Genomic DNA, 13957 nt, shown 5'->3' with positions numbered 1-13957 from the left:
TTTTGACAAAAAATCAAACAAATTACGATAGCTTTATGTTATGGGGACAAACTAATATTTGTAAAAGAGTAAAGAATATAGATGAAAAGAGTCTGGGCTACAAAGTGGTTAGAATACTTGCTTTTCATGTTTTGCTTTCAAAAAGAAAAAAGGTATAAAAGTAAATATACTATAATATTAACTTTAGTTGAATAAAATTCAAGATATACGTGGCAGGTATAAAACACAGCTGCCTTTTTAAAAAGGAAAAGGGTTTGAAATTTTAAACCCTAACTTCAAACACCACAAATTCTTTATTAGACAGTTAAAAGGTTAAGATTTGTTATATTTTTCAGTATTTCTTAGACTGTTATGTAGTTAAAGGTATGAATTTTGTGGTGTTACTGTTTCGATAGCATATACAAAACAACAAAACGCATTATATAGTCTGGCAGTTAACTAATTTTATTATTTAATAACAAATGTTTTACACCTGACTGTCTGACATTGTAGTTTTTATAAATTTAAAAAGCTACGACTGTTGAGATGCAAAATTATTTAATTATTGAATTAAAAAAAATAATATTTCTTTATCAGATTGTTTAAATGCTTTATTAAAACCTATACAGCAAAAATCCTATATAAATTTTTGCTGGCTTATAAAATTTAAAATGTTGCGAAGAGCTCAACCTTCTTTGGAGGCTGATAGAGAAGCTTTCGAGAAAAATCAGGTAATGCATTTAATGTAGTTTTTTGATATAAAATATTATAACATTTAATAAAATATACAATTTTGTTTTAAAAAAAGGTTGTATTTTTTTACGTTATATATATATACACTTATTTGCTTTTTTTAGTTTTTAAGTAACTTTATTGCATTATTTGTTGTCATAAACTGTATATATACAGTGCTATTTAACTACACTATTATTTATTTTATTGCCTTTGTTGGTGTAGATTTATTGTTTTATTATTATTTAAAACATGCTTCCGGTAACTACTATAAATATTGTTTCTAATTGGTTACCTACCTTAACTGTAAAAATTACCTTAATATTTTAATACCTGCAGTATTAATATTTTCATTTTTTAGTTTAAATCTAAATAAATTTATTAAAAATAATATCACAAGCCTTTTTGGCTTGCTATTAATGCACTATTACAATGCAAACTGTTACTGAACAACGTAGCTTTTTTGCTTTGTTTTTATTTTTAAAGGGGATTTTAATGACACGTTTCCGTTTTGATTGTTTCCTGACTATGACGTTTTTTTGTAGGGAGGTTGTATTTTTGTATTTTCATGTTAAAAGAGAAAGTTTTTTTGCCAGAAAAAAAAGGCTATTTAACTACATTTTGTATTGCAGCCATGATTTGATAATTAAAATTAGGTAGATTAAATAACAAATGTAAGAGAAGTAAAAAAAAAAGAAAGCAAAAATAAACATGATGTCACTCACATCATTAATTTCTATTTTAAGTTTTTGCTTTTCGCCAGAAAACGTTGCCTACTTATTAGGAAATATCAAGTACAAAAATTGTTTATTATTGATTTAAATGGCATTTATCCAAATGTATTTTAGTCTATTTGCTTGATAAAGTTAGGCTTAGTAGTATGTAGAAAATTATATGCAGTTTTAAATTTTTAATTCTCGTAAGTAGTGTTCTTTAAAAAATAAATCACTAAAAAAAAAAAAAGCATGAGAAAAGCAGCATCCATGGATGAATTAAGGGAAAGAAATAACACTTTGATTATAAGAAGAGAAGATGTTGTAAGGCCTTAGTTTGTTTAAAATTAATTTTCTGAGGTTATGGGTTAATAACAATATGCTTTCTGTCTTAGTATAAAAAAAGCTATTGTAAAAATACTATTTTATTTGGTCAATAAAAAAGTTGCATTATATAAGGTTGTATAGTTTTAATGGTTCAATTACCAACTATGTATATATAGTAAAATGAACTATAATATATTTATTTTTTTAGACTATCAGCATTCAGAAGGCTATCAATCAAATTGAATGTGCTGCCAAAGAAAAACACATAAGAAGTAAGAACTATTGTTTTAAAAAGGCATATTTAATGAAATCTTGGTGTGTTAAAAAGAAACAAATTTGTTTATACCAAAATGTATAAGTGTTTTGTTTCTACAAAAATTCTAAAACTTAATTGAACATCGTTTTTTAGTTTGTACTTATTTAAACCTTAATTTTGGAACTGAATGTATTTATGTTGTCAATACTAAGATTTCTGAAAAACATGAAAAGCACTTTTATTTTTGACATCTGGTATGTTATTAAGTGAATTTGCCATATTAAATAACATATTACTTTAGCACAATTTATTTTATTAAATTTTTTATAAATTATTACTTATTTTTTAAAGGCCAATTACAATTGGATTTAGTTTTATACCCAAATTTTAAGATCATCAGTTTGCGATTTGTAACATAAGGTCTTATGCAAAATTACCAAATTAAAAAATAAAATTTTATAATAGTATATCTATGTTATGACAGAATTTTTTTATATAAAAATTGTTTTAACTATCTATTAAAATTATTTGCTGTTTTTGTTTTAGACACAATATTGGGAAGTTACCAAGAAAAGGGAGCTCACACATTCTGGCATGTTGTCCGGAGACTTCCTCTGTCATCACAGGCTATAATTGCTTGGAAATTTTGCCACGTTTTGCACAAACTATTAAGAGATGGACACCCAAATGTAAGTATATACATTTTTAAAAAAAATTTATTTAATTTTTGTATTTTTTTTCTGTAATTTTTTGCTCCAATATTTAGGTATTAGAGTATTTTTACATAGTTTATTAGAAATTTTCATTTTACATTATTAAATGTTAATAATAAATAATTTTTGGAACTGTTATTTTACTTTTTTTTAAAACTTTTAACCATATTTTTGTTTGCTTTAACTTACAATATAATAAAGACTTTATAAAGCATTGTATTAAAGTGCGTTTGTTCAATATTTAACCTAACCCAACCATGAGCTGAGGTGGTTTCCAACATTTTTTGAATTTGTTGTGTCATCTTTTAAACAACTGGATAATCGCAGCGTTGCCTTTAATTTCTGACATGAATAACATTTGGTTAAATTTTGTATTGCTCTATTTTACATAACATCCCATGTTTATATCAATTGTATAGGTATAATTATAAATTTTTAAATTACAGGTTTTAAGAGATTCCATAAAATACAGACAACAATTAAAAGATTTGGGGAAAAATTGGGTGAGTTAAAATTATAATTAAAAAATAAAATACAATTTTGTGATCATATTTATTTACATATTTATTCTTTTTTGTTTTTAATTTCTGTTTATTTCTTTAGGGTGTAGGGATAACACCATTCGGATATGGACGACTTATTCGGTGTTATTTGATAGCCTTGAATAAAAGAATGGATTTTCATATGAAGGTAATAATAGAGGAAAAACTTAGCTACAAATTTTGTATTTGATTTATTTTTTTAAAAACTTTATTAAGTATCCCATAGCAAGTCTTTTTTTATAGAAGACTTTATAATTGCTTTCTTTTTATTTTAAGTTTGGATTTTTTAAAGTCTAATATGATAATATTTTAATTTTTTTAACTAAAATTACAATAATTTTTTTATTTATTTTTAGTACGAAGATTTTCCTGGCAATTTATCAATATCTGATGAAGATTTGGAAAAGATTGGAAGAAATGATGTCAATGCCTTGTAAGTTAATATCCTACGTAAATCTTCTTGTAATAAATCATGTTAATTAAATATACATACATAAAACATGTAATGTTATTGCATGCTTTTTCCCCATAAGGAATTGTTTAATTATGTTTTAATTTGTATTTTTATTGGTCTAACTGTTTTAATTAAAAGGTTTTAAAAATAACTATTTTATTGTTTGAATTGAACCTACATAGTAAATATTTAAATTGTAAATGTAACATGGTAGTCAGAACAAATAAGATAAAACAAAACCCAAAACAAGTTCAAATATTTGTGTTAATTTATTGCCATTATCTAACAGTATGTTATGTACACATCTTTAAAAAAGAAGATTCGGTAAAGCACAGAAAAAAATATAAATTTAGACTTTTTTTTTAAAAGTATTGACATGCTTGTACTGTTTACTATTTTTAAAAATTTTTTGAGGCTAATTTTAGAACTTGGTCTTCAGATTCAAAACTTTTTTTACCGTTATTAACATTACTTATAGGTTAACCAAACATAGTAAACAGAGCGTGATAATAATTGTAAATGTCGTCTAATGGGTAGTTTTTACCATGGAGTTACACCCTTTAATATGACGTAAACTAAAACTTACGCCCAGTGACATATAATGTATAAATAAAAATATATATTACAAAATTAGCAATGATTTAATTGAATTAAAGAATGATTTTTTTAATTTTTTATTTATTTTATATTTTTTTTTTAGTTTTGAACTAAGCGTTGATGTTTTGGATTGTATTGACACTCTTATGGATTTACAGGAATCGAGTTAATATTATTTTCTTATTTGTTTTTTCAGTTTCTAAAACATTGCTTTATTTCAACAACAATTATTTAAAATTAATGTTATGTGTTCTAAAATTCTGTTTGTGTTTTAAAATTCTTGTTTTAAATTTTTTGTAAAATAATTATTTTGATTTATTTTTTTTTAAGTTTTCACATCGCTGGATATGTCTCGAGCTGTATCATTAACTGGACCCGGTCAGTGTAGATTATCACCCTGTATTCTTGTTATATTGGACTCAAGTCAACTCTACGATTATGCAGTCAAGCTTCTTTTTAAACTACATGCTTGTAAGTATCACATTTTTCAGCTAAAATCACTGCCATGATATTAATTCCTATCACACTGGGTAATCATAGGTTTAGAATTTTAATACAATTAATTTTGTGAATTGGTATGCATTTTGAATTCATTGTAAGATAAAGGTTTTAAACACTAAAATTTTGAGTTAAAATTTTATTGAACTATTTTTGACATATATACATAAATTATGTTTTTTTTTGACAATCTTTTTATTGCTAATTTATTAATGTTTTTGGTGGTATCTTTATAATAGTACTAACATATTACATAATGCCTAAATAAAGAAAAAAGCCAATGTAAAAATTAGTTTTTTTTACATTTTACAAATATTTTTAAATTTAATTTCTATTTAAGGTCTGCCACCAGACACTCTTAGTGGTCATAGAACCAGATTTAAATCCTGCCACACCAAGCTAAAGAAATTTTACTACATCTGCAGTAACCTTCAATATTTTAAGAGATTAATCCAAGTCCCTACAATGCCTGATGTAAGTTGTTTTCATAACATCAATTTTTTTTATCAAGAAAAATATTTTTTATATAAATGTAAAATGTAATGTTGTAATTTTTACATGCTTATTAGAAAATACAGTTTTGTTCAAAAAATATTTAAGTAACTAACAGAATTTTTATGTTTTCAGTCGATGCCTGATTTCTTGTTACAATCAGATGGTAGTCATGAGTTGGGACCAGTGACTGTAATGCCTGAAGAAAATGTGGAACCAGACAGATCTCCCAGCCCTGACCCTTCTGTAAGTTTACATTTAGTACCATCCTAATAGACACAACCACATTAGTATGGCGTTTTTTGGAAAAATGTATATATATATATCTTTAATAAATAAGCCTTCAAAATAAAAAAATGCGATTTGTGAAGTGAAGGCAAATGGCCAACCATTTTTTAAATGTTAGTACAACAATTGATTTAATAACAACCAATTAAAGAAGTGAAAAACAGAGGGGGGGGCACTTAGCTAGTTAAATTAATACTTAATGTTTTTGTTATTGCAGGCTGCGGTTGGTGAACTGGTCAACTTTGACGAAATATTTGGTGACAACACTGAAACTTTTAAATTTAACGGAAACCCTGAACCTCCGGCACCTGATTACAGAGATCAAGAAATTCTTCAACTTAAAGCAGAAATTGAAAGACTGAAAGCAGAAATCGATCTCATGCAGTCTGAGGTACAATCATAAATAATTTATTAATTAATTTTTAGTTTAACTGCTTGTTTATTAAATGGAATTTTTCTACGAAATTCATTTCTCAAATCTTTTATTTAAGCAATTCACGAGAAAAATTTAGTCACTTTTAAAAAAACTTTAACTATATAAGTTTTTTCTACATTTTTTTAAAAGTGACAAAATTTCTTTATAAATTGCCAATGATTGAAATACAAGGATCTAAAAATGGAGTAATGCTTGTTTAAATAAAAGTCATTCCCACAATAATGAAATTAAACCACTTTGTTTTGTTAGTTGTTTGTACAAGCACTTAAGTAACTACTGACATTAAAATTGTGTTGATTTTTCTCACCTGTATTGAGTTAAATGGCTTGGTAAAAATTTTTTCAGAACTTTTTGAGTAAAACTAAAATGTAATTTTTGACAAACTTATAAAATGTAAAGGTTCAAGTTAAAACCAAATAACTAACTGTTCTGTTGAAAACATTGTCAGTAATAAAAAAAAAATAATAAATTGATTTGTCAAAAACATAACAATTTATATATTATATTGTTGTTTTGTTTAAAATTTTTTTTTAATAAATTAAAAATTAAGGCATTACTAATATGATATTTGTTAAAAGTCTTATGCAAAAAAACTTTATTTTTTAGCATTCACAAGAAGTTAGAAAATTACTTGAGCGAATTAACGAGTTGGAGCGAGACTTGAGTGACAGTCAGCTCATCGCTCGAGATGCGAGTGATGACATCATCAGGTTGAGGAAGCAAGCCAATGAAGCGGAACAACAAGCTGAAAGCGCTGTGAAAGCTCAAAGCTTATTGCACGGCGTTGAAAGTAAAAATTATTTTAGTTTTTTACATAAATATTCATTTGCTTCATTTTTATTTTATCTTCTAAAAACACTTGAAAAGTTTTAAAAAACTAAAAAGAACATTGGTTTTTGAAAAATTTATTGTACAATGTTAAAATTTTTATTATTTGAAGCAAATTTAATTTTATTAAAATCTATCTAAGTAACCCTTTTTTGGCAACATGTTGAATTTAATTTTTATTACATAACTTTCAATATTTATTACTTTACATTATATTACTTATCTAGAAGAAACTTTTTTATAGACTTTTACTTTACAGTTGTAAAAATATTATATTTACAATCTAATACATTTCAGAAAGGGCAATCGGTAATGAAGAGTTGTATAAAAAGTTAAAGGAAAAACACATGGGCTTGGTTAAGGACCATGCTGAATTATTACGCAAAGTAAGTAAACAATATAAAATAAAATTTGAAGTCTATTTTGTAAATGGTTTTTTGTTTAGCTATCATTTAATATAGACTTTTTTCTGCAATATTTTTCTAAATAATATATTTGTGTTCAAACTTATGTAAAAATTAAAAATTATCAAATTAATTTTTTTTTTTTTTTAGAATGCTGACACAAGACGACAAGTAGAAACTTTTCAACAAAGTTCGAGTAAAGTTGAAGGCAAAAGTTTGAGGTTAAAAGAAGAAGTGAGTGCACTCAGGGATCAACTGGAGGCACTCAAATTAAGTCTAGAAGAAAAAGACAAGTTAAAAAAAGAAGAAAGATTAAGACTTATTGGTAAGTTAAAAAAAACATTTTATAGCGTTAGGATATTCAAACTAAAAAAAAAATATTTTTGATGAATATAATTAATGTACAATTTTCACAACTCATATTTATACTTTATCTGGTCGAATTTTATAAAATATCTTAGCTAAAAAAGTAAAAATTGCTATTTTGGAGAACTTTTTTACAATTATCAAATATTAAAAAAAATTGTTGCTGTTTGCTTTTTTTTTTACAGTTATCAAATATTAAAAAAAATTGTTGCAATTTTTTTTTTAGCCCTGGCAGCAGACGAAGCTTGTAATTTAGTGAACAATGCGACATCGTCATTGGACAACAACAACACTGACCGAACCTGTAATGCTGAAACCTTAATGAACATTGTTGAAATGACAAAACAATCTCTTAATAAATTAGAAAAGGATTCAAACAATTTTTACTCAACTGGAGGTAATTTATTAGTTGTTTAATTGATAAATTTTTGTGAAACCTGGTTTGTATTTGATTCAATTTTTTGGAACTTTTTGGTATATAAGTAAGGGTTTATAATATAATTTTATAAACAGATAAATTATGTAAAATGTGATTAAAATATATTATTATCATATTCGAATTGCTTTTAAAATGTTTTAATTATTTACAAAATTCATAATCAACAATTGACGCTTCCATTTTTAATTAACTGTTTTTTTTTGCTTAATTTCTTCAGAAATTGATGGAGTGATTCAGTCTCTTGCATCCTTTGGACACTGGATGTCTGAAACGATCGAAAATGGAGGAGCAACCTGCAACATGGTACAAGATGACCAAGGAAAAGGTAAATTAAAAATAAATATTTTGTTGGTAGTGCACCTAGTTTTGTAGTTGTAGTCCATTATCATACCATTATACATAATCCTCATTAGATATTTCAAAGTAGGAACATTTTTGCAGATATATTAAAAAAAACTTATATTATCTTTTAATATATTAAAAAAAAAAATAAAAAATTTTATTGGTTGATGTTTTTATTCACGTCAAGTTTTTTTTTAAGTAGGGTTACATTTTTTTTCATTTACAAAAACCTAGTTGTGTTATTTAAGATAACTGCAATATATGGTGTCATTGCTAATAATGCTAAGTTGTTTAAATCTTATTTATTTGAAAAATTAGTTAAATTTTAATAGTACTCGCCTTGGCCATACCAACATGCATTTGGCGTTTATGTCTGTTTTAAACTTTTTTTGGAAAGTTTTTTTTAAAACACAATTTTTCATTTTGTTTGTGCTCTCAGCCATAGTGCTAAGTCCCACTAAAAGGAGATTTATTTTACATGAACAAGTCATGGGTAAGTGAAAAGCATCAGAAATGTAACAAAATCCATATTTGCATGAACTTATCAGTGTATTAAATATTGGGTGAACATTAATCAAAACTAAATTTTTTTTCACATTTTTATATTTTTCAATATCATTACATAATTTTTTTTACATGTTACATTGTTACATTCATAATTTTTGAATTGCCTTTTTCTTAATCACAAGGGTTTTCACAGACATTTATTTAAAAAAAATGTTTGTAAAAATGTTCGTTTTTAAGTAATTCATTATTGTTTCTTATCCTAAAAAATATTACAAATTGTTTTGCTTTTAAAAATAATTTTTGGATTGTTCAAAGTGCCAAAACTTTTAAATGTTGTATTTAATTTCTTTATAAGCAACTAAATTTAAACTTTTATAAATTATCAGTCAAAGTTTTAAAATGCATACAACTCAATTTCAAAAATCTATAAATAAAATACCTTATTCAATTTTTACATAAAAAAATTGTAATTAAACTTTAACAATGTTGGTAATATTTAACATGAACTTTTATAAAAAAAACTATGTGGTGTTAATTAACCCTAAACAATATTTAACAGATTAAGTACATCTTTTATTTATCATTTTATCAATTTGCTAAGTTTTTATTATGTAAAAAAATATGTTAATTATATTATAACTGTCTTTTTTTTAATTAATAAGTTTAAGTTTGTGAAAAATTTCTAAATGTAAATTGTTGGTAATACTTTGTCTAATTTTTTTATATTTTAAATTAATTAAAATGTTTTTTTATAGCTTTAGAGGGTGGTTGTAGAAATTGTGGAGCTGAAACAATAAAACTTTTAACTGATTTGAAACACGAAAATAATTCGGCTGACCCAACTAAAACTAAAGAAAATCTTAACAAAATCTTCGAAATGGCCAGAGTGAGTTTAAAAGTTTGATTTTATTTTTCCTTTAAATTTTATTCAAAAGTTTCTTTAGAAAGGTAAAAAAAATTTTTTTTTTTCAGGACCTTCTTCCGAAGATCAGTGATGGGGAGGACCTTCATGATACGGTGGAGCAGGAGATGGCAGCAACCACCCATGCGGTTGAGCAAGCTGCACAGAGAATTGAAGCGATGTTAAATGAAGCACGAGAAAGAGACAGTGGAGTTAATTTGGAAGTTAACGAAAGGTGAAATTTTTTTACATTTTGGATAATGTTTTTTTTGTGACATAAATTGGTGATTAATGTGCATACATTTATATTTGCATTTTATGGTTGTGTGTTTTTTGCTGGTAACATTAAACTAAATTTTGTTTTAATTAAAAAATTAAAATAAATTTACAAAACTTATAACAAGTCATTTTTTTTAATTTTAAACTATAAATGGTACTGATGAAATCCCTTTTTAGAAGTTAAGTTTAAACAAAGCATAGTACTTAGTACTTTTAATAAATTGACAAACCCATGTATTTCTAGAATATTGGATTCATGCACAGAATTGATGCAAACAATCAGAATTCTTATCGCTTCCTCTAAAGAATTACAAAGAGAAATAGTAGACGAAGGAAGGGTAAGAAAATTATTTTTATTTCTTAATATATTAAAACACAATATAGTAAATTATAATTTTTTGACAAACTTACACATGTATAAATAAGGTTCATATAGCATATTTGTTAAAAATAGTGTTACTATACCAACTTACTTTGATTAAGGGTGCATCATCTAGCAAGGAATTTTATATGAAGAACAGTAGATGGACAGAGGGACTTATTTCAGCTGCAAAAGCTGTAGGCTGGGGTGCAACTATGCTCACGTAAGTCTAAACACCCACCAAGTTTTTGGAAAAAAAACATTTATTACAACCCTTGTATTAGTTAATTACTGATAAAACAAAAGTGCATAAATATGTTTAATTACAAACCAACTATACATAAACCTTTCTTAAATTGACTTATAACAGAGACGCAGCAGACCTTGTAGTACAAGGTGAAGGAAAGTTTGAAGAATTAATGGTTTGTTCGCACGAAATTTCAGCAAGTACTGCCCAGCTGGTGGCAGCATCCAGGGTAAGTTTGTGATATTTTTTTAGATAAATTTTTAAACTTTTTGAAGGAAAAATGGATATGTATGAAAAAAATAATTTCATATGTATTATTTTTTTTTAAATCAATTATTTTATATATAAAAAATCATAATTAGACATTATTTTTATTTCAAGACATTATTCTTTTTTTTAGGTAATCTTTTTCAACCAAACATTATAGTTAGTCATTTTTAAAACGAAAATTGTTTAGGTAAAAGCTGGCAAGCAAAGTAAGAAGCTAGGTACCCTTCAAAAAGCATCAAAAAATGTAAATGGAGCAACTGCAAAAGTTTTGGCTTCAACAAATGCTGGCAGAAGACAGTTGGATGACAGTACTGACAACTTAAAAGATTTACAATCGACAGTTACTCTTACACAAATTAAAAGAAAGGAGATGGACTCACAGGTATATTATCCAATAAATTGGTATTTGTTAATTTTTTTTCTTTTAACATTTTTTAAGCCTGTTATTAAATTATTGTTTCTTTAAAAAAATTTTTATTTAAACTTATTTTTCACCCTCAGGTTAAAGTCTTGGAATTGGAGCAGGCTTTAACAGAGGAGAGATTGCGACTTGGGGCTTTGAGGAAAAAACATTATGAACTCGCTGGAGTCAAGGAAGAGGAAGACAACCCAACTCGGGTGAGTTTTGAGTCAAATTAACTTAGCAAAGCCCAATGTTAGTGTAGTAAAGTTTTGATAAACTTAGGTAAGTTTCGAGTTGACTTTGGTATTTTTCAAGTCTACATAACTTTATTTAATTTAAAGTTTAGCAAGTTATGTTAAACTCAGGTAAATTTTATGTTAAATTAAGTAGCCTAAGTTTTGGGTCAACTAAGGTAATTTTTAAATACTTTTGGTTGAAAAGTTTCAATTTTAGCACAGTTACCCCCCCCCCCATTGTTAATCTTGTATATGTTTTTAGGTCAGTGGACAAGTAGAGCTTAACGGAAACAACAACAACAACAACAACAACAACCAAACCGCACCAAAAAAGCCACTCATCGCACAAAAACCACAAATACTACCCAAGCCAGTTGAATCATGAAAATATACACAAAAATTATCGAATTTTAACCCTATTATTTTTTTATGTTTTTCATTGTAATTAAATTTTGTTACATCTAACGTGGATTTTTTATATTTTTTTATTTCAGCGCATTGGTATGTCATGAACGTAAGTTTTTTTGTTAAACATAAAATTTGTCAAAAGTTTGTTATTTGTTTTACTTTGCTATTGTTGCGAATGTTTTTCACTGCTAAATTGAGTTTAATACTTTGTTATCAACATGTTTCGATATTGTTTTATTATTTTTGCGTATCTGCCTATTTTTGTTGATATCGCACTTACGTATTTTATTTATGTAGTTGTACAAAAATCATGTCGTCATCGTTGTTTCGTGACGTACAATATGTTACGTAGTCGTTTTTTGTAAATAAAACAATTTACATATTAGTTGTGTTTTTCTTTTTTTAAAGACAAGACATGCCAAGTCTCTAAATAAACGTAAAGTCTTTGGATTTTTGTATCAACTTTATGCATTTTAATATGTGTTCATTTTTGAATGGCATTTAAAAAATTGTAAATAGTGGTATTTAATGGCCTGTTAAGGAATCAGTAATCAAAATAAGTTTGTTTACAATTTCCACTTGACTGATTTTTGCTTCTTTAGAGCAACCCAAGCCTTTTTTCCCTACTTTGTAAAATTGGTTTAACTAATTTGAACCTTCAGTGAGTAAACATGTGTGATTCAATATACCTTGTGTTATAAAAAAGAAACCAAAACGGCTTATTAAATTAATTAAAACAGTAAGTTTAAATGCTATTTAGTTTAACGCAGTAGTTTGGAAATTAGTTGGTTTAACAAAATAGGTAAATTAAACTTGAATTACAAAATTATTAAAATGCATCAATGAAATTTTTATACAATTATAGAAAACGAAATAATTTTTATAAATTTTTTGGGAAATATAAATATTAAGCAAACTGAATTACAACATCTAAAACTGAAACGAAAATACAAAATAATGCAGATGGTTATGCTTGATATGTTGTTGGTTAAGTAAAATAAAAATAACTAGATTTATTTAATAAATAAAATATGGTTCGAAATTATTTGATTATTTTTCATAGGTTTTTATAAATAAAAAGATAGCCTATGCAAAAACATTAACTAAGAATATTACATATTTTTAATTTTCAATTAACAAACAAGCAACAAAAAATAATATTTAACCTAGTTTTAAGTTGTTAATATTAGAATACACATTATACTTAATTTTAAATATCTAAAATTGATTTTTTATTTTTATTAAATAAACAAGCATTTAAATATGATTACTAAACGATAATGATTTTTTGAATATAATTTTTACCTACTTATATTATCAAATACATTATACTAAAATTTTAATGCTTAATATCAGACTTTAATTTTTAAGAAACTAACAAGCATTTCAATATAATAAACAAACAAAAATTAAATTTTTAATTTATTTTTGAGTTATAAATAGTATAATATATAACCGACCAAAATTTCAAAATCTAATACCAATTTTTAAATTTTAATAAACAAACACCTATTACTCAGTAATTAGTAACAAATATTAAACTTTTAATTTATTTTTGAGTTACTAATATCACGATATACAATTGACAAAAATTTAAAAAATTAACAACAACCTTTGAATTTTAATAAACAAACACTTTTTAATTAGTAATTAGTGATAAAAATTAAAATTTTAATTCATTTTTGAGTTACTGATATCATGATATACAAATGACCAAGATTTGAAAAATTAATAACAACCTTTAAATTTTAATAAAGAAACACCCTTTAATTAGTAATTAGTGATAAAAATTAAAATTTTAATTCATTTTTGAGTTACTGATATCATGATATACAATTGACCAAGATTTAAAAAATAAATAACAAACTTTAAATTTTAATAAATAAACACTTATTAATTAGTAATTAGTGATAATTAAATGTTGTAAATAGGAGAATGA

General features: G+C 25.2%; 1 protein-coding gene across 3 annotated transcripts; it reads left to right on the top strand.

The window, feature by feature from the left end:
• The first annotated feature begins 580 nt into the window (after window positions 1–580).
• Window positions 581–12403, top strand: LOC145749320 (huntingtin-interacting protein 1-like). 3 transcript variants are annotated; one of them, XM_082565053.1, is made up of 25 exons: window positions 581–710; window positions 1960–2023; window positions 2554–2696; window positions 3167–3223; window positions 3324–3410; window positions 3619–3695; window positions 4417–4478; window positions 4644–4784; window positions 5152–5285; window positions 5439–5549; window positions 5809–5982; window positions 6634–6817; window positions 7153–7241; window positions 7410–7584; window positions 7852–8022; window positions 8282–8389; window positions 8846–8899; window positions 9669–9799; window positions 9886–10049; window positions 10338–10431; window positions 10577–10677; window positions 10825–10930; window positions 11159–11353; window positions 11473–11589; window positions 11873–12403. In XM_082565053.1, the coding sequence occupies exons 1-25, from the start codon at window positions 651–653 to the stop codon at window positions 11993–11995; spliced, it is 2922 nt and encodes a 973-aa protein (XP_082421179.1). In that variant the 5' UTR covers window positions 581–650; the 3' UTR covers window positions 11996–12403. The 3 variants fall into 3 exon arrangements, with proteins under 3 accessions (XP_082421179.1, XP_082421178.1, XP_082421180.1); XM_082565052.1 differs by lacking the exon at window positions 581–710 and adding an exon at window positions 1541–1748; XM_082565054.1 differs by lacking the exons at window positions 581–710; window positions 8846–8899 and adding an exon at window positions 1542–1748.
• Window positions 12404–13957: the final 1554 nt, after the last annotated feature.

This window comes from Corella eumyota, chromosome 4 (genome assembly GCF_963082875.1).
Source record: "Corella eumyota chromosome 4, kaCorEumy4.1, whole genome shotgun sequence".
NCBI classification, from domain to species: Eukaryota; Metazoa; Chordata; class Ascidiacea; order Phlebobranchia; family Corellidae; genus Corella; species Corella eumyota.
This window is presented reverse-complemented; position numbering and strand designations above follow the sequence as displayed.

Bases quoted from the DNA above. Each gene is read 5' to 3' on its own strand.
- LOC145749320 (XM_082565052.1), top strand. From the start codon at position 1,677: ATGAGAAAAGCAGCATCCATGGATGAATTAAGGGAAAGAAATAACACT. The intron at 3,411-3,618 runs GTAATAATAGAG...ATTTATTTTTAG, and splicing joins GAATGGATTTTCATATGAAG to TACGAAGATTTTCCTGGCAA. The intron at 10,050-10,337 runs GTGAAATTTTTT...ATGTATTTCTAG, and splicing joins AATTTGGAAGTTAACGAAAG to AATATTGGATTCATGCACAG.